This window comes from Siniperca chuatsi, linkage group LG7 (assembly GCF_020085105.1).
Source record: "Siniperca chuatsi isolate FFG_IHB_CAS linkage group LG7, ASM2008510v1, whole genome shotgun sequence".
Classification (NCBI taxonomy): Eukaryota; Metazoa; Chordata; class Actinopteri; order Centrarchiformes; family Sinipercidae; genus Siniperca; species Siniperca chuatsi.
In genome coordinates this window covers 23,313,280-23,336,539 of record NC_058048.1, presented here as the reverse complement: position 1 = coordinate 23,336,539, position 23,260 = coordinate 23,313,280, and the positions used below count along the sequence as shown (strand labels likewise).

Here is a 23,260-nt window from a genome sequence, read left to right as displayed (position 1 = left end):
ACTAAGACAAGAGCCTTCTGATGGGTTTCTTTGAATTCACAGGGAAACGAGTGGGTGGCAGATTCATACACCTACACTAATATGTCTCTCTGTGTGAGGCGGGTTTTTAATTAGTGTTCTATTTTGTCATTTAGCAGAAATCAATCATATTTGTAATAGGAGAAATATTCTATTGGACATGAGCCTAATTAATAATCCGCAGGAGGTAGACAAAATAACAAACACTTAATGAGAAAGGACTCTGAAGTAGAGCTGGGAAGATTATATACTATAACAATAGATGTACAGTGGTGTGAAAAAGTGTTTGCCCCCTTCCTGATTTCTTATGTTTTTGCATGTTTGTCAAACTTAAATGTTTCAGATCATCTAACAAATTAAAATATTAGTCAAAGATAACACAAGTAAACACAAAATGCAGTTAAATGAAGATTGTTGTTATTATTAAGGGAAAAGCCCTGTGTGAAATAGTAATAATAACCTAATAACTGGTTGGGCCACCCTTAGCAGCATCAACTGCAATCAAGCATTTACAATATCTTGCAGTGAGTCTTCTCCAGCGCTGTGGAGGAATTTTGGCCCACTCATCTTTGCAGAATTGTTGTAATTCAGCCACATTGGAGGGTTTTCGAGCATGAACTGCCTTTTTAAGGTCATGCCACAGCATCTCAATAAGATTCAGGTCAGGACTTTAATTAGGTTATTATTACTATTTCACACAAGGCCATGTAGGTTTGGATTTTGTTTTCCCCTTAAAAATAACAATGTTCATTTAAAAACTGCATTTTGTGTTTACTTGTGTTATCTTTGACTAATATTTTAATTTGTTAGATGATCTGAAACATTTAAGTTTGACAAACATGCAAAAACATAAGAAATCAGGAAGGAAGGAGGCAAACACTTTTTCACACAACTGTAGATGTTGCTGTACAATCTCCACCAAACTATCTAGGCCATTGCAGCCCCAGTGTTACAAATCAAGGAGCTGGACTGTTTTATGGCAACATAGGATTTACAGAATTTTTGCATCAATGTGATGAAGTACCTGGTAAGATATTTAATTTACTACATTAGCCCCAAAACAGACATTTTTCTGTGGTTTCTCAATTAAATTTCCAGAAAATGTAGATGATTCTGAAGGTAATGCTGAGATGATTAGTTGATTTTTTTTTGATTAGTTTATAGACAGACAACAATAACCAAAAAAGTTATTTTTCAAGCAAAGATTTTGCTAAAAAGTTTTCGCTGGTTCCAGTTTCTCAAATGTGAGGTTTTCTCTGTTTTTGTATCAGTGTAAACTCAATATCTTATAATATGTATCAGTGCATTATAGATTTTATAGATTGGACAATAAATCAACTAATAAAATTGAAACATAATAAAAATAATGGTTAGTTACCTACATAATATACAGTATATCACAATATAAAATTACATTACCTTGATTACAAATTTAAACTATGGTTCCTCTAAAGTAACCATTGCAAACACATCTTCAAAGGTGGTAGAGGTGGGATTCTTGGTATCACGATTTGATTCAGAATCGATTCTCGATTCCAAACCGATTTTCGATTTGAATAAATAGAAAGGGGGTGCACTAGTTTCAGGCTATTACTCCATTTCACTGTGTGCCACACCTTTAACTCCTGTCCTTTAATCTACTGAAATGCAATATGAACCATAACTGGCAGTTAATCTAATTGGTATTGACGAAGGTCTGACTGAACAGGAAAATACAAAGAAAAGTATGTGAGAGTATACAGTGTTGCAACATTATTGAAAAAATCGATTTTTGGCATTTTTAATTCGATTTAGAATCATAGAAGATAATTGATTCTTATGTAAATCACTTTTTGTCACCCACCCCTGAATGGTGTGTCATGTATGTTGGTTGGTTGATGTTGATTAATGAAACTGTTCCTCTCAACACACTTAATAATTTTGCATTATTTTCTGGCCTCTTTAGATTTCTGTTAGGTGTCTGATATTGCCTTTTTTTAAGAACTTCCATATCAATGTTTTAATTTTTTTTTTCTCTACACCATGTATATAATTAGTGCAGTGAATCTGGTGAAATTATCCTACTAATCAAAGGGCTTATAACAGTATTAATAATTATCATAAGCACTTTGATAAAGACCATTACTTATTGGTGATATTAAATGTTAGATGGTGAGATCAGCATACAGACGACATGAGGAGGCTGTATTCCTCTGGGTTAATTGTGCGGACCCCATCAGCCCTAAATAAGGATGGTTAGAATGACTGGCTAAGTGACAAATGGATGTACAAATCACCCAGATTACTTCCCAGTTATTAAAAAAACTTGGATTTGGCTGGCTTCCACACTCCCTCTCTCATTACATCTGGCAGTCTCACCACTGACGGCTATCTTTTACAATAACTCATCTCGGTTCAGTTTTCACAAGTTGAAACAAGCGTTTAACATTGATTAAAAAAACAACTTTTTGCAATGATGTGAAATTGTGATGAGTTGGTTGGTGAGATCATTAAACGTAAATGAGTTTTGATTGATTGTCTGAAGAGGTGGCGTTTGACCTACAGCTGTAGTGTAAATGGCTGTGGAGAGGTGCTGGTAAGCTGTCTAAACACTGTGCACCTGTGATGACGGGTTCCTCGCTGGCGTTCTTACGGAGGGTAGCGACAGTAAGAGGAGTTGTCAGACAGTGCACAGCTGTTCACTTAATTACCTCCTAGTTTGGGAAGGAGGTTAATGAAGCAGTTTGGCGATCAGAAATGAGAGACAGCCTGAATGTGCACAAAAGAAATTAGTTTCTGGCTGCTGGGACAGAGTTGAAAGCAACAGCAGTTTAAATTATTGATTTCAAAAACTGAAACACTGAAGGCATAAAGAAAGAGGAAGCTGGAAGAGGAGGAGAGGTTAGTGTGCTTTACGGATTAGTACATGTTTAGCATATTTCTATACAGAGTAATTAGGCCTCATACTGACATTGGCATATTAAATCGTATGAGTGAATCTTTTGTCTTTAAATGTACTTCCTTCTGAGAAATTAGACTCATTAATTCACTCTAAACTTGCATTCCCTTATTTGTAGGAAGGGAAGACGCTGAACCTGATTTGTGCAGGTGCTTTTTTTTTAGTCCTGTGAAAATTGCTTGAGGGAAAGAATATTGTTTCTTAGCCTCTTAGTGCAATAAGTTGTCCACTGGGGATTGTTTGTTCTTTTTAAAATTGTTAAATTTTATTATATAAGTTTTAACCTAGACCATTTTCTGTCATCTCTTTGGGTAGTTTTGTGGCTTAATCTACATTTTGGCAGACATTGTTTAGTGTGGCTAAATAAAAGATTCTTGAAGGCATTTTTTCCTAATATAATAGTACATGAATTGTTATAGTGTTAAAAATGCAAGTTTGACATTAGACATGTAAAATTTGACATCAGACAATTAGACATTTTTTGCAACCAATGGGATGTCTTTTTTTTTTTTTTTTTTCCCCAACCAATAGTCCAAAACCCAAATATATTCAGTTTACTATCACATAAGACAAAAAAAAGCACCAAATCCTCACAATTAGGAAGCTGGAAATTGGGAAAGGTTGGCATTTTTCCAACAACAATTCATCAATTATTAATAGCTGGCAATTACTTTTTTAGTGGATTGACTAATCAACTAATTGCTTCAGCTCTACGGACAGTCATTTGCTGAATAATACAGTTGGTATATACTTTTAGTGTATATAGGTACGGTAGCGCAGGTATTTTTCTCACACATGAGAAAACCTCCAAAGTGAGGGAGGAAAAATATAACAATATACTACATGCACACACACTCCTCTTTTTCATTCCCCTTCCCCCAGTTTTAATGTCATAGACATCCCACTACAGCTCTGAGCCTTCCCCCGAGCACACAGGTAGAGTAACTGTAAGGACCAGACCAAAGACCAAACACCATCAGCCTCATTGTGCATATTCATGCCATTATGGGGTGAATAACCCTGGCAGCCAATGTGTACACTTAATATCCTTAATCACCTGCATCTCATTGTGGGGCCTGAACACACCTCCACTCATTAAAATGATGGATGGAGGCATGAGGGGATGCTCTCCCCCTGTTCCAAATTTGTACTTGTTTAGAAAGGTGCTTATTAGAGAACACCTGGGGGAATGAAGGGAGCTCCAAAAGCTGAGAGTGAACAGAGGAGGTGAGCAGTAATTCAGAGACCACAGTTGTCATAGCTAAACCATTATAAAAACATTGCTGCATCATACTGATATGTTCCTAATTTTTAATTTGTCTCAATATCAAATGTCAGCACAAATTAGATTCTTTTATTTCTAAAGATAACAAGTATGCATATTTGATGTAAAACCTTTGATTAGATTACTTCTGTATATTCCTATTTTTACAATTTAAAAATTGTGATCAAAACACTAATTAAATGTCTTTTTAAATGTTTCAATTGTTGCAATAAATGAGTTTAGTGGATGTAGAATCTCTCATCGCTCTGATGGCTTTCAGCAGAGGACTCGGAGCGGTCGGTCTCTTGAGACTCCAGGATGTTGAGGTGGGCAGCACTAGTCATTAGCTTGTAAAAACAGGACTTCCATTCCAGTTCTTTGAGGCTCAGGAGGGAGTATAAAGGGGAGGAACCATCTCTCTTTCTTCATCACTGATGTTTGAATAAGCCAGACAGACAGCGGTTGACATTAAAGACTCCCATAGGCCAGGTTATTGCCTCCTTGAGAACAAGCAGTAGGCAGGTTAGATGTAATAAACTGGAACAAATGTATTTCGGTCTCCAATTAGGATAAGTCGCTGTCTAGAGTCACTCTGTGGCGACAATGTCATCTTCTGATTTCATGGATATTTTGTTTTGCTGTATCAGCAGCTATCCCACCAACGAGTGAGTGATGAGAAATAAGATGAGTACTGTATTCGCTCTCTTATGTAACCTCATTGAAGCCTCCTTACGCCTAATTGGCAGCAATGCCTGTCAAATTGAATATAATCCCTTCACCGTTGGTTTTAGCTTCCCTCTATGGCTCCAAATGCCTTTACTGAATGACATGAGATGGTGATATTGTGAGTAATGGAGAACACTAATGGAATTGGCATTAGGTAATAAATTTGAATAGCTACTGTACAGAAAGAGCTGTTTAGCCTCTGAGCCAAGGATATTGATAGTTCCCTCCTTGACTGTGTTGATGAAGTACATTGTGTCCTTTCGGGTGAGGTCAGCTCAGATGATTTCAAATTAGAATGCAATAGATGCAATGACATTGAGCTTTATTATGATGCTTTTCAGTTATAGCTATAATAAATGTATCAGTAAAATACATTGTATTACTTTTATGAGTTTTTCATATCTCCACAAATGTTAGTGTTGTATACTTTGCACATATGGTTAATAACCATAAGTTAAATTACTAGAAATTGAAGATGTTTTTCTAAAGGTTAAGGATGATAAGGCTGCTATTGTTTTTAGATTGTTAACAAATCCCACGAAAAGACTGAATCTAACGATGAATTGATCCTAGTATTGCCTGTGGGTACATGTGATGAATTAATGATATGCACATGATGATAGCTAATCTAGCACTGTCGTAGAGCCTCGCTGATGTGACACAATCGGTGAAATTGCACTACTACTTTGTCATTCTTTTTACTGACAGGTCTAAAGCCGTGCAGAGCACACAGTAGTATTGATATGCAAACAGGTTAAGGATGTATCTACATCCATTTATGGTATGGTTAACTGTGGAAATAGAAATCAGGCTCGTGCATATGCACCCAGTTTTAGTCAAGACCCTAGAAATTTGCTCTTAAAAACCAAACATTATATTTGTGACCCATATTTAAAGATTTATGTCTTCAGTAGGAATGAAATGAAAAGGCTTGGGACTGATTGTCTCCCCGAGACCCCCTGAGAGTTTCAGGGGCTGTTGACTGTGGGGAACTGTGGTCGGCTGTAGGGCAGAATGTCCTCTGAACCGAGGGCCAAAGAACAATTGTGGGAGGAATTGAGACTTGCATAATCAAAAATACTACACACAGCATTGAGGGATTCCCTCACATTGTATTGGTTGTTGTTGTACCAGCAAAGAAAAATCTGGAAGAATAACAGTCTTATCCTTTCAGAGAATGTTAAGAAATGGCAAAAGGAACATGTATAGTTTGAACTTTTTTATTCATCTTTTTTTTTAGTTCTTTTTACTTTTTTGCTTTACGAAACAAATGTTTGCAGATGTCCTATGAATAAACAACAGCACCCTTCTCCTTAAAAACAGGGGTCCGTCACCCCTGCCTTAAGAAAAGAGACTCTTCTTGTCCAATTACAACCTCTCCAGATTCCCAAAGTGACTCTTATTTCCTGTATTTGACATTTGTTTAAGTGCATTAGTAGACAACATAACCATTTCGATTAATGTGCAATAGCTGAGTTTATGGTCAATGCGAAAAGATATTTACATTGCAGCTATGACTCACATTAACTGTCTTTTTTATCACTTGAGCTAGCATCAGAACTGGAGAGGGAGACAATCACAACGCAAGGAGTCTCCTTTCAAGCACAGCCTTCGTAAACAGCAACCTTTACCTACATTATCATCATCGTCATCATCAGGATTAACTAGACTCTTTTGTCATACCTGTTTTCCTCCAGTAAGACAAAAAGGTTAATAGATAGAATGGTTTAAAATAAAGTTTAGTGATTGTGCTTTTAAAACCAAAGTAAAACAAATAACAAACATTGACGACAACACGAAACATAACAGTGCATTACAAAATAACAGGAAAAAAAAAAGAAAAATCCCAAAGTGGCACTTTCTTGGGGCAGCTAAATAATATAGCAATTTACAACATGGATGGAAATGATAAAATAATAATTATATTTACTGGCATAATAAAATTAGAATTCGCAAAATAAAACAAGGAAGACAAATTTGAGGTACCACAATGGGTAAAACAAGAGGACATCATGTATACAAGTATATTTACAGACAGTCCACCCCTCTCTGCTTGCAGCTATTTTATTACAGTAACATCTGACTGTATCGGCTTCCAAAGTTCTTGTCAAGGCAAGCTGAGTCGTGTCAATGTCTGGAGTACGATTTCACTCCATATTGCATTGGAATTAAACATAAATATACTACTGCGTATTTTGTTTTGAATGCACCATTCTTTTATCTTCAGACACTCTTTCCTTTTTTTTTTTTTAAATGGACATAGAAAATGATCAGTTAGAAAAAAAACATTGGTCTGTTTTCCAGATATAAAGAAACACTACTGATGTACAGTATAATGGCAGCCAACATGATGGTGAAATACTGAGATATTTAAAATTGTAAGAGAAACAATGGTGCTCCACTCTTGGAAAAACCAGGACAGCTCCTCATTTTCCTCCTCTGTTCTTCAGCTTTCTACCATCTGAAAAACAAAAACCTTTTTGTTAGCATCCATCTTTCATAACTAGAGCTATAACCATAAGTCAGCTGATATTAGCTTATTGTAGATATCGACTGACATATACAGAGATACCGATATAAGTACCATGGAATAGCAGTACAGAAATGCCAAATGAGGTTTGATGTAATTTAGAAACAATATCACAAGTTTATTTTTACTCTGTAAAATCAAATTTTTTTTGTAATTATAATCTTCGGTACCAAGATTGTTTGTTTGTTCGACTTATCGTACATGGACATGACCTTGATATTCCACACAGTGTTTACATGTTGTTTTTTTTTAAACATAAGAATGTCGCAGCCTACCCCTGTACCAAATGTTAAATAGTTATTTAGTCCATTTCGTTTGTTGTTTGATTATATTTAGGATGTTTTATATTTTTGTTTTTACGTTCCAATTCCTATGTATGAATATTCTTAAGAATTTTAAGTTAAGCATAATAATGCAAGTACACCTTTTTAATTATCATTACAACACTTGCATTAAATGGTCTTACAATGAAAAATATTTATCGCAATTATTTCTCGGACAATATATCGTCCAATGAAAGTAGTTATCGCGATTGGCCTAGTTATGTGTTCATGTAAAAAAAGAAAATTGCTATCAGCTGATTTATCATTATTGTAACTCCCAAATATTTATCAGCCTCAGTCAGGCTATATTCATAACTGTCAGATCTGTTGAGGGATAGCCCGTGTACTTGATAACAGACTGTACCTCCAGCTCTTCATCTCCTGGTTGGAAGGCCCCCATGGTGTTGAGGCCCATGTCTGCAGGGTTCCTGCGGCCTCCTTCTCCTCTCCGCCGGCCCCCTGAGCCCCTGGAGGACATGGAGCTGGAGGAGCTTGGGTCTCGGGGGCTGTTGACTGTGGGGAACTGTGGTCGGCTATAGGGCACAATGTCCTCTGAACCTAGGGACAAAGAAATATTGTATGAGGAATTGAGCATAATCAAATATACTGCACATGGCATTGAGGGATTCCCTCACATTTTATTTGTTGTTGTACCTGCGTGCTGGCGTGCCTTGTTGGCGGTGCTACCCTCATGTTTATTCCCTTTCCCTCCATGAGCAGTCTTTTGTCTCTCCTGAGCGTCTTTGCGTTCAGACGAGCTGGTTCTGGGGTCCGAGCCCTCTCGGGGCCGATAGCTCCCCGTTCCTCCTCTCTTGTCTCGACCCTCACCTGCTTTGGGGGAAATCACTCCTCTGCCCTCCAGAGCTGCCTTGGAGGGGTGTGTAGGCGACTTAAGCACTGCGGGAGGTGGGATGGGCGGAGGTGGGAGATCTGAAGGATAAACACAGGAAGTAAGAACACATTAACCAATGACAGCAATAGCTAGGATTTAGGTAATTACACATGACTAAGGAACAAGAATCTGTGTACTCTTGAAACTTTAGTGTGTATCATCTGTCACTCAGTTGTCTCACACCTGTAAGGTGATAGACAAACACAGCTGCAGTGTGTGTACATACACTCAGAGCTGTACACATGGCTAGGCCGAGCGGAAACTTCTCCTTAGACAGTAAACAGAACAGATGACATTAGAAAGGCGGAATCTGGCCAGAGAGTTATGAGATTTGAGCGAGAGGCAAGAGAGGAGGAAGAGGGGAGCATGACGATCAGCAGCTGGCTCTCTGACCTGCTCGACTTCCCCTGTCGATGAATCAATGCAGCTTGTCCTTGAGCCATTATTCATATGAGGCCAGCCAGTGGGCCGCCTAGCCTCTCACACATCACACAGCCATCTAAACAACACTCCGAGAGAAAAACCTTGTCTGTCTGCGATTGATGGCTTTTCATCTTCTAATCAGCTTCTGACCTGAAGGATGGTTTTGTCGGTGGCAAGACCCATAATAAGGATTAGAAAATTGATGAATGTGCCAACTCTTAACACCTTGCTTGCATCCTAAAGGCTACCTTAGACTCTTTTAAGATGGTGGAACACTGGACTTTGTGGAGAATCAAAGCTTTTATTTCCCTTTTACACACGAAAGGCTTATGGGGCAGGTGATGTCTTTGCTGCGTCTTGTTGGCGGAATCAGGCAGCTTCAATACACTCTTCTGATTATCCTCCACCTTCATCCACTCCTCCTGAATACAAAAGGGGGCCAGTCAATATCATACAGCAGAGAGGCGTCTGCAGTTTTTTAATATTTCTCTTGCCTCCTGAGTCCTGCCTCAGTCAGAGTCCGATCAATGCCACAGTCTGTGAGATATAGCTCACTACACGGGAGGAGCAGAGCGCCTGTTAGATTTATGAGGAAATATCGGTGAGGACAGAGCTCAGGTCTGAAAAGTGTCTCTGGGCTTGCCGAGGAGGGTCTATTGGAAATGCCTGGTGGTTAATTAGGCAGACAAGGCTGAGACAGATGAAAATAGACAGCAAAGGGTTAAGTTCAGAGAGGAGGTAGACAAAGGCATTAGAGTCAAACGCAATATGAATCATGGGGGAATATAACTTGGGTGTTTCCACATCCACTGTGCAAACAAGAGTGAAATGAGCAGGTCAAAGCAGGGAAAGGAAGCTGCTGGTGCTTTTTTAAAAATTTTTACTGGTGGCATTTATAGCGATGGTGTCTGGATAGTAGTATCAGTCAAAAAGGGATCTGACATAAAACAGACTATAGAACTACATAGGAATGCACATTATGTATTGTGTGTGTTTTCTTTCTTTTCACTTTCGATCACCTCAGCACCAGTCTTCCAGACCACAGACAGAGTATATAGGATGGGGGTTGAAAGGGGGGGGGGCAATAACCTCCAAATGAAAAACAATCCATTCAGATCAAATGCAATCAGCAGGAGGGCTGATGGACAGACAGAGCTGCAGAGCCGTCAGTCCGCCCCCTTGCTGCTCAAACAAAGAGGGAGGAGAGTGAAACACAGGAGAAGAGGAGAGAGTGGAGAGGGATAGAGAGATCACTCCAAAGGGAGGGGCAACGGATGGGGAAGAAGCCAGGATATAAGGATGATGGCAGGAGACGGGGGGGGTCTGCAGTGATATAGCTGGTCTGGCTCCCAGTGAGCTGGATATTAAATCTCCCTGCCAAGTGCTTCCAACACTCAAGGACACCTGACACTAAGAGGAGAGCCAGCTCTGGGACAGCACATACTGTACAAAGCAGAGTGAGTATGTGCACACACTCACATACAGATACATTTTAAAAAAAAAAAAAAAGATCTTTCTACAAGATCAAAGTAGAGAGGAAACAGCTAGAAAAAGTGGATTTCCACTGGTAGACTGTGTGTTGTAAAGAATGATGCTGTAAAAAGTCTATTGCTCTTTTACTTAACAAGGTTAAAGCTTTTCCTTCTGCTCCAGTATTTAGCCCCTGTTTGGTTTATGTTCGGCCCCTGCCGAGTGGAAGGTGCCACTTCAGTATGAGCCAGAGCACCTGGATCAATTTCATTAGTGGCTAGAGTGGAGAGACATCCCAGTGTCAGCACAGCCAAACTGTGCAGAGCTCCCCTGAGACAACCCCCCTCTGCCCCCCTTCCCACCATGGCCCTGGCCTCCAGCCCACCCGATCTGTTCAGCACTGTCACAGATTAGGAGTGATGCCATGTATGCATGTGCATAAACACAAGAGAGAAGATGATTAAAACTCTGGCTCACGGCACACCCATACTCAGTTATTTACGGACGCTGCATCACAGTAAACTGCACTTTTCCCTTCCATAGTAGACGGAAGAGAGGGAGAGCCACTGATACAATCTGTGTACTTGTGGGATACAGCTAACCCACTACTGCTGCTACATGTCTCTCTCTCTATCAGTCTGTTGGCTGCATTAAGTAATTAATACCTTTTACATACAATCATGTACATACCTGGCAAGTTTCTAAAATAACTTTGATAGTTGACAATTTTTAGGAAATTATTTAATTGTGATTACTGTCTTTAAATTAAACTCCAGGCATGAATTGGAGGTCTGCCATACATACTATAGACACGTTGGTACGAAGCATAATCACAAACTTAGTTACTGTACAGTATCTAGTTTCTACATTAGATAAAATAATACAGTTGCTGTCAACCTTTAAGTAAAAAAACAAACAAAAAAAAAACAAACAAATATTCATTATTTGGGTAGGAATCCACAAGAAACAAAATGTATATTAAGCTAGCATGATTTTTACACAGTTTCCTTTTTTAATTTTGAAAATACTGTTATTGTAACAAATGACATATTATTGTATTTTTATTTTTGTAATATTGAAATGTAATCGTGTACCTTCATTATAGGCTTCACGTCGCTGGTTCCCTGGATGACCTGCAGGATGCTGTTTCTGCTTCTTAGGAGGCCTCCTGTGTACAGCTGCCATACTCATGTTACTGTCTGTAGACACTGGGCTGCCAGGACGGTGGCCTGACGGGTTTATTTGGTATTTTCTTGCTGAGAAAAGAAACAGAGGAACAGTTTGCTTTTACCATTCCTCAAATTTCTGCAGTAACATTTCTTGTGGATGTGGCCGACCATGTAAACCTACCTGAAGCTACTCCGACGTCGTGGCCTTGTGTGTTGGGATATTTGGCCACCCTGAGGCCTGAATACTCTGCAGCTGCGGCAACCGCTTGAGCAAAGTCAGCATCAGTGAAGAAGGAGCCATCTGATGAGCTGACAGCGCTGGACCTCCCTGAAGAGACATTATCCTCTTCAGATGCCGACCCCCATCCGTTGATCATGGAGCCGGTCACCGAGCTCTCCAGGTCACCCATGCTGGATGCAGGCGTCTGTTCAAGCCCTCGTAGCAGCAACCTTCGCGGATGCATCTGGGGATGGTGAGGGTGTGTGTGGGGGTGGGTGTGGTGATAGTGCATCTTGGCCACCTCTGCATCTGTCTCGTCACCCTCCTCCTCCTCTTCCTCCAATATATCCTCCTCCTCCATACCATCAGTGTCCAAGGCCAACGGGCTGGTGATGTACCCATATGTGTGTGAAGGAGAGAGGGGCCTTGGAGGGGGTGGGGGGCTCATAGCATGGCGTCTGCAAGAGGTTTAAAACACTCATCAGAATCCCATCAAATTTTGAATGTTTTGGAGAAATTATGCATAAAAAGTTAGTAAAATACACCAGCCAATTACCATGGGACCATACTGTTGATTTTGCATGTATTAGCCAATTAACTACAAATCACATGTACTTTACATTAATTCTGATGATTTTTCTGAGGTACACCTAAGCTCATTAAAATCAATATTTAAGAGTTTACGGCTATGCTGGCCAGAAATCAGACCCAGAAAACAAGCAATAAGAAAACATAAATGCCAACAATGATGTCTATTTGATAGTTTCTTATTTTAAAAAAGCTTCTGTCATTTCTTTGCACACTAACAAGGCAAAGTGTTTTTCAAAACTGTCCCTGCTCATCTCAGCTGGATTACCACACAATGAAAATATCACTTTGACAAAAAGTAAAATTGACTCAATTTAGACTGATGTATTACTTATTTCAAACAACTTTCAAATCGCTGCAAGTAGATTTTTATGTTGTACTGAAATGAACTGAAACAAATGGCTCCCTGAAAGATAAGAAATCAATCTAAAAGCTAAGCTATGCTTTTGAAAAATGGCCAATAGCACTGTACAATATACAGCATTTGGAGTTAATGGGCTAAAACATGAAAAACACATGGGAGAACTTGGCAGATTTCTCTTTGAGGCTTTAAAGAATAGATATTTCCTGAACCATCAGGCTGACCACTCTTCTTTTGCTACTTGTTACACTTCTATCCTAGTAGACTGTTTCACTTCATGCAGGTGTACCTGCGTTCATGGCTGTCATGTGCGTCCTGGAGCATCGGCTGCATCTCCTCCTGGGGTGAGGGGGTGAGAGTGGCTGTGGACTGGTGACTGTAAGATACAGCAGCAGGGGAAGAGGCTGCCCCTCGGATAGGAGGAGTGGGTCCCCTCTCCATCTCCTCTTCCTCCTCCAGCTCATCAGGCTGCAGGTACATGTGAGAGGGGGGCATGGGGCACTGCATGTCTGGGTCACAGCTGCCAACAGAGAGAAACAAGCCTCATTACCTTCATATCACTCACAAAAAACATGAATGTTTTCATATACTGAAGCCAGGAAAACATGCACTAAATATTCATGCCATCCTTCTATCAAGGTTTGACATGAGCCTAGCGCTAATAGATAGAAATCCCTTGGGGCAAATGCTTGCAATGAATGCGAGAAAGAGGAGAAAAGGCAGTAAAAATGAACTAGTATTTAAATACAATGTGTGCGTGTCTATCAGATGTCTGTGTCTTTGTGTCTGAGCAGACATGTCCCACCTTTCTTCCATTGATAGAGAGTACTCCTCTGTGCTCCGACTTGGGGGTGGGTTTGCAGGGGGAGGGGGCAGAAGGTCAGCCCAATTCATTGTGCTCTGTTTGGGTAGTTTGGGGGTGCGCACTCCCTTCTTCTGACCCTGACTCCCTGTTCAAAAATGAGAGGGGGGGGAAGAATCACTCTATCAATCACAAGACACCTACAGACACACAGACTTAATATTCGCTCTGTCTCTGAAAAACACATCAATTATTAATGTTGAAGAAATTGCAAAGTAATGAGTAAGGAATTGACAGCAAATAAAATGCATTAACAAGGCTGAAGAAAAGATCATTTTACATGCGGGCCCTACAGTGGTATTACCCAGCCCTACCCAAAAAGTAGGAAGAAAAAGGCAGAAAAGGGTCCAATTAATACTATACTAAAACTATTAAAATTGTGAACCAATGAGCTGTGAGGTGCAGTGAGCATTAAAGGCTTCTCCTTAATGGCTTGAACTTCAAACGCAATATCAGAATGGATACATGGCATTAAGGTGGCAGTGTTGCATGCTGTCTGCAATGTGTTATCATTTGTCCTTGTCCACAGACAGACATTGAGGGCCTGATGAAATTAGGCTGCTCCATACTGGAATTAAAGTAAAGCCAATTAATGGAAGCAATGCAAACTATGCAAGGACAAACAGAGAAATTAAATAGAAAGCAGAAAAACAAAACAAAAAACAGAATTGATAAAAGGATATTTTTTTAATCTAATTTGGTTTAAAACTCCCTTGGATGACATTGCACCCAGAAAACAAAAGGCATGATGCTCATGCCTTTGTTTGGATGCATTGTTGTCAGTTTCCTCTTCTCTTTTTATTCAGCAATTTTCCACTTTTTGAAGGCATCTCCCTTTCAATTTCTCTTCAAGATAGGCTGACTTGGAAATTAATCAAATTACCATTTTAAAGCATGCATTATTAGCATCTCAAAGTGATTTATTGCTTTTGAGTAAAACTGGGATCTGGGGGGGTGTATGGGATTACATGGTTCACAACAATAATAAGCTGGGAAAATACTTACTTGGCAGTTAAATTAATAAGAGCACAAAAAAGAACAAAACTCCAAACAACCTTAAGAGAGAGAAAGAGTCTTTGGATATGTTGATTTTGTAACCTCTGACTGCCCTTCCCGGAACTACTCTTGTCCTTTATGCCCCAACCCTCTTACCGGATGTACTACTGCTGCCTCGATCGGAGCTGTTGTAGGAGCCTCCAATGTGGTTGTCATGGGTCTGGTTGTAGGGGATGGTGGCTGGCATAGGGCTGTCACCACCTCTGTAGCGGTCTGATGGTGGGGAGAATGGAGTGTGTGGTTAGTGTGGCCCCAGGCAGACAGCTTGACAATTCAAAAACTTTTAATGAACAAGGAAATGAAGGACAGCAATTTATCAGTAGTACAAAACCACTTCACAATGGAAATCTGAAATTATTTATACCATGAAATGACATTACACTGAGCACAGTGTTACACATGAGGCATGCAGTTCATGCTTTTATAATTTTCAGGTGAGTATGTAAACACATGCAACAGCTGCAGAAAAATCTCTAAACTATCACACCAGATCTTTCTGCAGGTACAACAAGGTGATGATAGCTTTGTTCAAAGCATCTTAGGAGCCAAGAGTTATCTTTGTCTTTCCTTTAGAAATTTGATACCAAAGATAAACCCTCACACCTGCCTTCATCGCAAAAAGACAACCCAGATACCGTACGACGACAGCCTGGCCCACATTTAGTGGCAAAAGATTATACATGATTGCATGGAGGGTGATGAGGGGTTACATGAATGCCATACAGACAGGCAGACAGAAAGAGTGATGATGCCTATGTTGACTGAAAAGGAGCGAGACAGAACCAAGGAAAATATGAGCATGAAACTCTTCTACAGGCTTCCACAGTGAGGCTGAAAGAGCCGGGAGAGGAGAGAACAGAGGGAAAAATCAAGTGGAGGAAGATCATGGCTTGGAGTTGACCTCTTTAACCATGGCTGCTGGGTATTCCACACACTCACCCTTGTTCAGCTTGTTTTGCTCCATGATGTTGTACTGCAGCTGGGAGCCCAGTTCCTGTTTCTGCTGCTGGACTGAGGTGGGCTTCCAGCAGTGTTTTTCATTCACCTCCCCTCCAACCCCGAGTCCTCCTCCACTCCCTCCGGTTCCTCTGTCTGAGTTAATGTTGTTGCCCATGATGGCGGACTGGATGAGCTGGGTGGTGGCGTACGGTGTTGGCTGGCCACCTGGACCCACAAAGCGGCCTTCTTTTAGGTTTGGGCTGTTGAAGGTCTTCATCTCATTGATCTTGTTGGACAAGTCTACATCTCCATAGACTCCTGACTCTGGCACAATGAGGTTGGTCTGCTTGTTTTCCATCTGGTTGTTATAATTGGCGATGCAGTCGGCTGGAGAACATGAGGAGGGTATTTAGTCAATCTTGTCTACTGCTGATTAGCTTAGCAGCAGTATGCCAGTTCGGTAAAAGTTTTGAAACAATAGGGCATCAACTGATCTACTGCAGAGCTGAAAGCATTTATTTGAGGACATTTTAATTTTAAGCTTTTCAAAGATCACTGTGCCATCAAGAGAGACATTTCTATTTCCGTTTAAAGTCTCAGTTTTATTTGCCAAATGATTATCTACTTTAGGTGAGTGACACAGGTGGTATTACACCTTTCTCGCTCAGCCTCTTCTCAGTCTCACCCGTGACTCAATGTGGGTGTCATCTCTGTTCTTTTCCATCTGACGGTGGGAGCGTCTTTGCTCATTGGGAGGGACAAAGAGACATGTCTGTATCAAAGACCTGGAATGAGGAGTGCAGTAAAAGCACAGCTCTACTGTCAGATCCAATTTTCCCTGGCTCATAAAATATTCAAATCCTCCAGCAGATCTGAGAGCCAGCCTTGCAGTAAATACCAAGGACGGCCATAGGTGTATGCTGCTCGTGCCATGCGCCTCACATTTCAGCAGCATGGAACAGCTCGACACTTCAAAGGTTGATGTGTGAAAGCACCCCTATGGCTGAGATAAAGGGACATTAACTCCTATTTCTTTGCTCTGTCACCTAGTCAGTGATCCTCTTAATGTTCACAGAGTTTAGGTTTGGCACACACACAAAGCATGCGTCTGGCAAGCTCCTTAGTGTCATACAGCGGGGTGTCATGCGAAGAGTGAGGGCTGCCTTTAGCCTGTTATTCCCTGTTAAACATCTCACACCACTGTTAAGGTAGAGTTAAACACTTCAACCTCATAAGGGTGATTAGCACAAAGAAAAAACTGAACTTGATAACTATAAAGTCAACAAAATGAATTCTTAATCCTCACTGGGAAAGGTTTGAAGTAAGAAAAACTATTGCATGGCTGGATGGATATTAGGCCAAACAGATGGATAGGAGTTATGGGCTGCCCTTAGAGGCCTAGTCCCAAAGTGCATAATTTAGAACATAAAGCATTTCATTGCAGTCCAAGTTTCCGAGGATATGATTGTTTAAGACTTGGGTCACAGTTTAAGATTAATAACATCAAATCCTGTCTCAAGTTTTTGGCTGCACGTTTTATTCTGTTCTCTTTTCAGATAGGTCACTGTGTGTGTTTACAATCATTTATATTGTATAGTATTAGTGTAAGATTTTGAGGCCAAATTTGCTCCTTTTTGTTAACTGTACTAGTGCTGAATAAACTAAAAGGCCACCTGGTGGTGTTCCATAAGTCTCGTTCTCTTTATTCTTCTCCAACTACCCTATTTACTTCATCTCATTCACGCTCTCTACCTCCGCTTACACATTTCAGTGTCTGTTTGAGCATATACTTATTCTCCATCACTCCTTACTCCCCCTATCCATCTGGTCTTCCAGGTGCACCTTTCTCCCTCTATCATTCTCTCTTACTTTGCTTCTGGCCATTGTCTGCAGTTCAGCCTTGACCTCTTAGCCTGCTGCACATTTCTTAAATAACTGAGCACTTAGGGAAAATTACATTACCGGCTATAACAACAGTATGGAAATCAGCAGAGCAATTCGATTAGCAACAGAGTAGAGCCATAAGCCCCTCTCAGTGTGCTCCTTTTATTTCCTTCCTAAAACAGCTCTACTTTAACCTAAGATAAATCAAACACACAAGCACACAGCCACTCTTAATCCTAATATTTCTTGAGGTTTTTCTTGTGGAGACCTACAGAAAGCAGAGATACACAGAACAACTCTCCAGGGAGCTAACCCAGATATCAGATTTTACTTCCTTTTACACTGCAGATTCCCCCAGCTGCAACATTTCTTATCTCTACAGTTATTTTGTCCAGAACTGCATCATTGCGTTTGAGGGAAGTGTTTATTTTGGTTGTTGCCTTCGTATGGAAGTGTTGACACTACGTACCTGGGCGGCTGTATGTTGCCAAGTTGCTGTCGCTGTTACCATTGCCTGCAGTGCAGCAGTTGATGCTGCAGTCGTTGTGGTTGGAGCAGGAGTTGGGCCATGTATCAGCCAGCCAGGGCTGAGTGGCAGATTCCCCAATGTTTAGCAAACCAGGCCTGTAAAAATAAATAAATAAATAAATAAAAGGGACCAAATGGTTAACAGTAGTAAGAGACTAAGCCAACCCCACAATGACATTTATGTGAATTAACTGAAACACCCACAGTAACATAATATTTGACAGAGAAGTGTATGTAGAGTTTATTTATCCAGCAGCTGAGAATTGGAAAAACAGAAATCCGGCTTTAGTACTTTTTGCCTTTTGGCCACACACATAGGCCCAGGAAGCACATTAGTAAAAGCCCAGCTAAATAAATTGTGTGTGCTTGACTTGCCTACAGCCGATGACAATTTCCCTGAGCCCTCGTGAGCATTAGTGATCCGCCTGGATTAGACAGCCAGATAAAATTCACTCCCAATGTTGCAAAATGTGCGTCCTGAACAGCCAGTGAACCACAAACGCTTAGATTCCCCGGTGTCACACAACATCTCTATCATTTAAAAAGTTTTTTTAGCTGCACATAAGGAAATAAGTGGCCAGTCCTTCACATCATTGTCTGGCCATCCATCTCCATTATTTCCATGTCTTGCTCCAGTTTCTTCGGCTTTAGTCCCAATACAATACAAGATCACTTGTTCAACAGGATTCTACTGTACAACCTGACCTCAGGCCAACCACTGAGTGTTAAAAGAGCGGAGAATAAATAGCCTCCTCTTGCTCATGAAATGAATCAATCTAGCATACAAAGCGAATGCAGGCTACTCTACCAGGGCCATACATTGTTTCAGTATTCAAATCTCCACAGAACGACTCCCAGCTTGCATATCCCAACACTGAATTAGCATTGAATTACGTTTCCTCATTCCCTCTCAAATGACTCATTTCTTGGATTCATTTTGGGTAATGAACACATTTGTCTTGTACAGCCAAATACAACCTCACAATAGCTCCTCAATCACCCCGACAGTTGTATGTTGATATTGAATGGCCATTGTCTTTGTGCAGAGCTGACACAGCCATGCTGCATATGGGATTCAATCTCAGAACTGGATAATATAATGAATATGGATTTATTGTTAATGGCTCCAAGCTAACTATTCATTAATACATGAAAAACACACACAAATGTACATTTACAGTCAGTATTGTGTATATTCTGTACTCTCAGTAACGAGAGGGCAAGAACTGAATACATATAGTCTTTTTTTTGTCTGTGTACTCACATTTCACCATTTCCCAGCTATATAAGAACATACCAAATGCCATCCAGTGGATATACAAAAGAGTGTTAACAAGTTGATGCAGTGTTTACCAAGCCTAGCCTGATTCCGCACACTCTCACTGTTTATGCACAATGCACCATTCCACAACATGAGGTGTGCTGTTACTGCAATGTTGTTTGCATGTATCTCCATGAATGTTTTAGGGTGATGCTATGGCACAGCCTTGTGGTTGGATGTGGCTCTCCACCACATAGGATGAGGATGGGCTCCTGGCAGACTACATGGGGCTTTGTTCCTGTTATCATAACATACTTAGTGCACCTCCTTACCCCGCCTCAGCTCTCTGCTGCTTAAGAAAGTCACAGCACTCCCCCTAGTGTTTGTTGTAGAAAAGTACACTTGCCCAACCCTACTCATCTATTCAGGAGGGTTTAACAATAGGATAGGATGTACAATAGGATGTTAAACCCTTAAAGCCTTGTTACTTCATTCTAATCATCATTCAATTTACCCAAATGTGCTTAATATTTGAAATAGCATACACACTTTCTAAAAACAATAAATCAATTCTTACCTTCCAGCGCTGCTTACACCTTCTCCACCTCTCTGATATGCCACTGAAAAGAGAGAAAATAATGAGTTTCCAACATGATTTCACCACTATTACTACCATCATCACATCATCATCTTTACCATTGTCATATGAGGTCAACACAAAATGATTCATTTGATTTTGAATTGTCAGTTTTGTGAGCAATGATGGGAATGGTACTTTTTACAAGTGTTTCTATGCGTGTTATTGTATCAGTTCAAGTGAGCATGTGAATGAATGTGTGTGGCATAATTACGGCTGAGTCACACACACACAGCAACAGGAGCAGGAGGAGGATATGTAAGAGGCTTATGAAGAACAGAGATGCTGAGCTCTTTGGTTTTCTGGCTCGGGTTCAGTGTGTTTGAAGCTCTGTGCGCTGCAAGTTGGACTCTTTCAAGGAGCTCTAAGCTGCAGGTGTGTGAAGGAGAGATAAACTTCCAACTTTAATTACAATCTCTTCCCTGAGAGGAGGTGGAAGAGGGGTAGGTAGGGCCTTAGTGGCGATTCCCTGTCTCTTTTTCAAAACAAGAAGTGTGGTTTTAGCTGTTGCATGCAGCCAGAGGGGCTCTTAGATTAACTCTCTCTAATGCAAACCAAAGTATCACAATCTGGTTCTAGATTAAAATCAGTATAATGCACTGTAACGTCTGGTTTTACATTGGGTACTAGGGCAGGCCTTTAAAGAGACAGAAACCTAACCACACAAGTGAGGAGTGTGTTTCACCTGGAAAATTTCCAGCAGATCATGAAACAAGCTTGCAATTGCAAAATTATTCTACCTGACTGCAAGCCTCAAGGCAGACAGAAACAACACTGCTACTGTTTAGATACGGCCTCTGCACAGACAGGATCAGCCAGTGTAACCACAAACAAACTGTACAGTATTGTCTCTCTCTTTCCTTCTCCTGCTCTCACTTTTACTTCCTCTCAACCATTCACTGTTTCACACTCGCCATTGCACTAAGCACTGCCAACACCCCTGACACACCTCTAGGGAATAAAACGGATGAAAGTCCACAAATGAAAGAACAAGGAGAAGAGTACTGTAAATACAAAGAGAGAGAAAGATAGAGAGGCACCGAGAACGCGTTTCGTTTATCTATTTTATGCTGTGTCACTTCAATTCACAGATAACCTCCTTTACTCTGCTTGCCTGTCTAATTGGTGTGTTTGAGTGCTGGTGGTGTGTCATTCTCTTAAATCCCATCTGAGTTTGCCAGCAGCCCTTTGATCAAGTTACCACTAGTTTTAACAACTTCTCAGTAGTGTGGCCTGCTTCTCTTTAAGCATAACGTTCTGACACGACCCAAACATTTGGTGGAACATTTATTTCTTGGTAGATCTTTAAACGGTGCCAATGATTGGTTCCTTCTATTAGTACACATTAAGGTTCCCCCGCTGACTTCTCCACAGTCAATTGCTGTCATCTATTAGGACTGTGGCTGTTCCAGCTATTAAAGGAAGTGTTTCACAAATATAGTGACAAGGCTGGTGCGCATGTACTAGTAGTGAATGAATAAAAACATACAGCACTTACAGTATATAGAGTAAAAAATGAGAGCTTACCTGTTGGTGTGAATGTAAAGGATGGCACTGTTGGGGCAGAAAGGGAAAAAAAAGTCATTATTGAATTATTGCGCATCAGCACTGTCTGGAATTAGTTCCTGTGGCGTAAGTTCTATGCTTCATCACCACATAGTTTCTGTTAAAGTACACAAATCCACAAAAAGTGTATTAGCCTGTATTCACACGCTACTCACTGCTGCCCAGTCTTTGATCCCTACAGACATCCCTGGACCCCAACTGGGGGAAAGTGAGTGTTGAGCCAGCTGCTCGTTCAAATCCTGGCCCAGACTGTCATGCTGAGCGGGGGTCACACACTAGGGAGATATCTGTTGCTATCTCTAACACTCACATCATCACCCACACAGCTCAATTACTCACACTTTGGCATGGAAGGGGCCCTTGTGCAAATTATCTACCTACTGTAGGCAGATTTAGATTCTGAAATGGCTGGTGTGGTCTGTGGGTATCTTCTATAAAATGTTCTTTGTTTGTTGTTGCAGTTCTTTGAAGAACTGAAGAAATGCCACAGTAGTGATGTGTCAGTCGCGAACTGAATTAAGAATTTAAGTTAGGCATTGGCCAGCAGAAGTGGTACTAAATCAAGAGCCATTGGGGAGCTGAAAGAGCCGGCTCTCGGAAAGGAATGGAGCCATAAGATCTGGCTCCCTTCAAAGAGCTGTAATTCCCATCACATGCCACAGTATGCATTGCAGTTGATGCAACATTGCACCATGCTGGTTGTTATCCAGTACATTTTAGAAAGGTTGCTGTCTGCCTTGAACCTACAGCATAAGCATCAGAGAGTGACATCTGAGAAGAAAGATACTGATGTTGTCATATTTATATTTCCTCAAACAATTAACCCATACAGTACCTGTGCCAACAAATGTCCTCTAAATGCCACAATCATCTTATCATGTTTGATTCTCTCCTCTTGATGCTCAAACAAGTCTAAAGATATGAGCAGTTGGGTGGCTTTTATCTGTTTGATGAATGCCTTTGAAGAGGAGACAGACTAACACACACTGGCAAAACAGTCAAAACAAATGTAAATGTGATTAAAATACATGAATCAGGTTTCTATTCTCACAAGAATTGTCACAGATGTTCAATCCCAGGATAGATGAAGCTGTAACAGCTATGACTGCTTGTTGTGTAATTATTTGGTTGCTGCAATCTCTTCTTTTTTGAGGACTTCTGCAGCATGCCATAGTAAAATTTGTATTGCACAATGTTGTATTAGTTTAATCAACACAAGAGCACCATAAGGTTTGTATGACTGCATTCATTGGCAGGGAAATAAGCAAAATCTATTTGACATTTTTTGAGTAAATATGTTATCTATTAGAGGGAACACCAGCATACAATGTAGCACATAGATGCACACATACACAAGTCCCAATTCAACCTATTTCACTCTGAGCGCAGATTGTTGCTTCATGTGGTTGCAATTATACTCTTTTCAAAACATTCTTAGTTACCAGTTCCAACAAAGACCGTGGCCTCTTGTGGTCTGGGTGCACAAGGAGGAGGAGGAGGAGGAGGAGGAGCACGTCTGCCTACTGTGCCCCTGAATAGCTTTGTGAATTTATGTGAGTAAACATCAACATATAGTATCACAGAAAGTCAGAGGGGAACCTCAGC

At 40.6% G+C, this 23,260-nt stretch overlaps 1 protein-coding gene across 8 annotated transcripts in view; it reads right to left on the bottom strand.

The window, feature by feature from the left end:
- Positions 1 to 6,152: 6,152 nt before the first annotated feature.
- The window catches only part of robo1 (roundabout, axon guidance receptor, homolog 1 (Drosophila)), a 215,283-nt gene continuing 198,175 nt past the window's right edge, over positions 6,153 to 23,260 (bottom strand). For 7 of the 8 annotated variants that reach the window (XM_044202710.1, XM_044202711.1, XM_044202714.1 and 4 more), the window contains 12 exons: positions 21,617 to 21,643; positions 20,030 to 20,072; positions 18,133 to 18,287; positions 15,780 to 16,166; positions 14,937 to 15,053; positions 13,728 to 13,872; positions 13,212 to 13,442; positions 11,935 to 12,431; positions 11,679 to 11,840; positions 8,454 to 8,729; positions 8,164 to 8,357; positions 6,153 to 7,407 (listed from right to left, as the gene is read on the bottom strand). In XM_044202710.1, coding sequence (XP_044058645.1) covers positions 7,393 to 7,407; positions 8,164 to 8,357; positions 8,454 to 8,729; positions 11,679 to 11,840; positions 11,935 to 12,431; positions 13,212 to 13,442; positions 13,728 to 13,872; positions 14,937 to 15,053; positions 15,780 to 16,166; positions 18,133 to 18,287; positions 20,030 to 20,072; positions 21,617 to 21,643 — 2,249 coding nt within the window. In that variant the 3' untranslated portion in view covers positions 6,153 to 7,392. The remainder of the gene's footprint in view (positions 7,408 to 8,163; positions 8,358 to 8,453; positions 8,730 to 11,678; positions 11,841 to 11,934; positions 12,432 to 13,211; positions 13,443 to 13,727; positions 13,873 to 14,936; positions 15,054 to 15,779; positions 16,167 to 18,132; positions 18,288 to 20,029; positions 20,073 to 21,616; positions 21,644 to 23,260) is intronic. The other variant, XM_044202716.1, reaches the window with a different exon arrangement.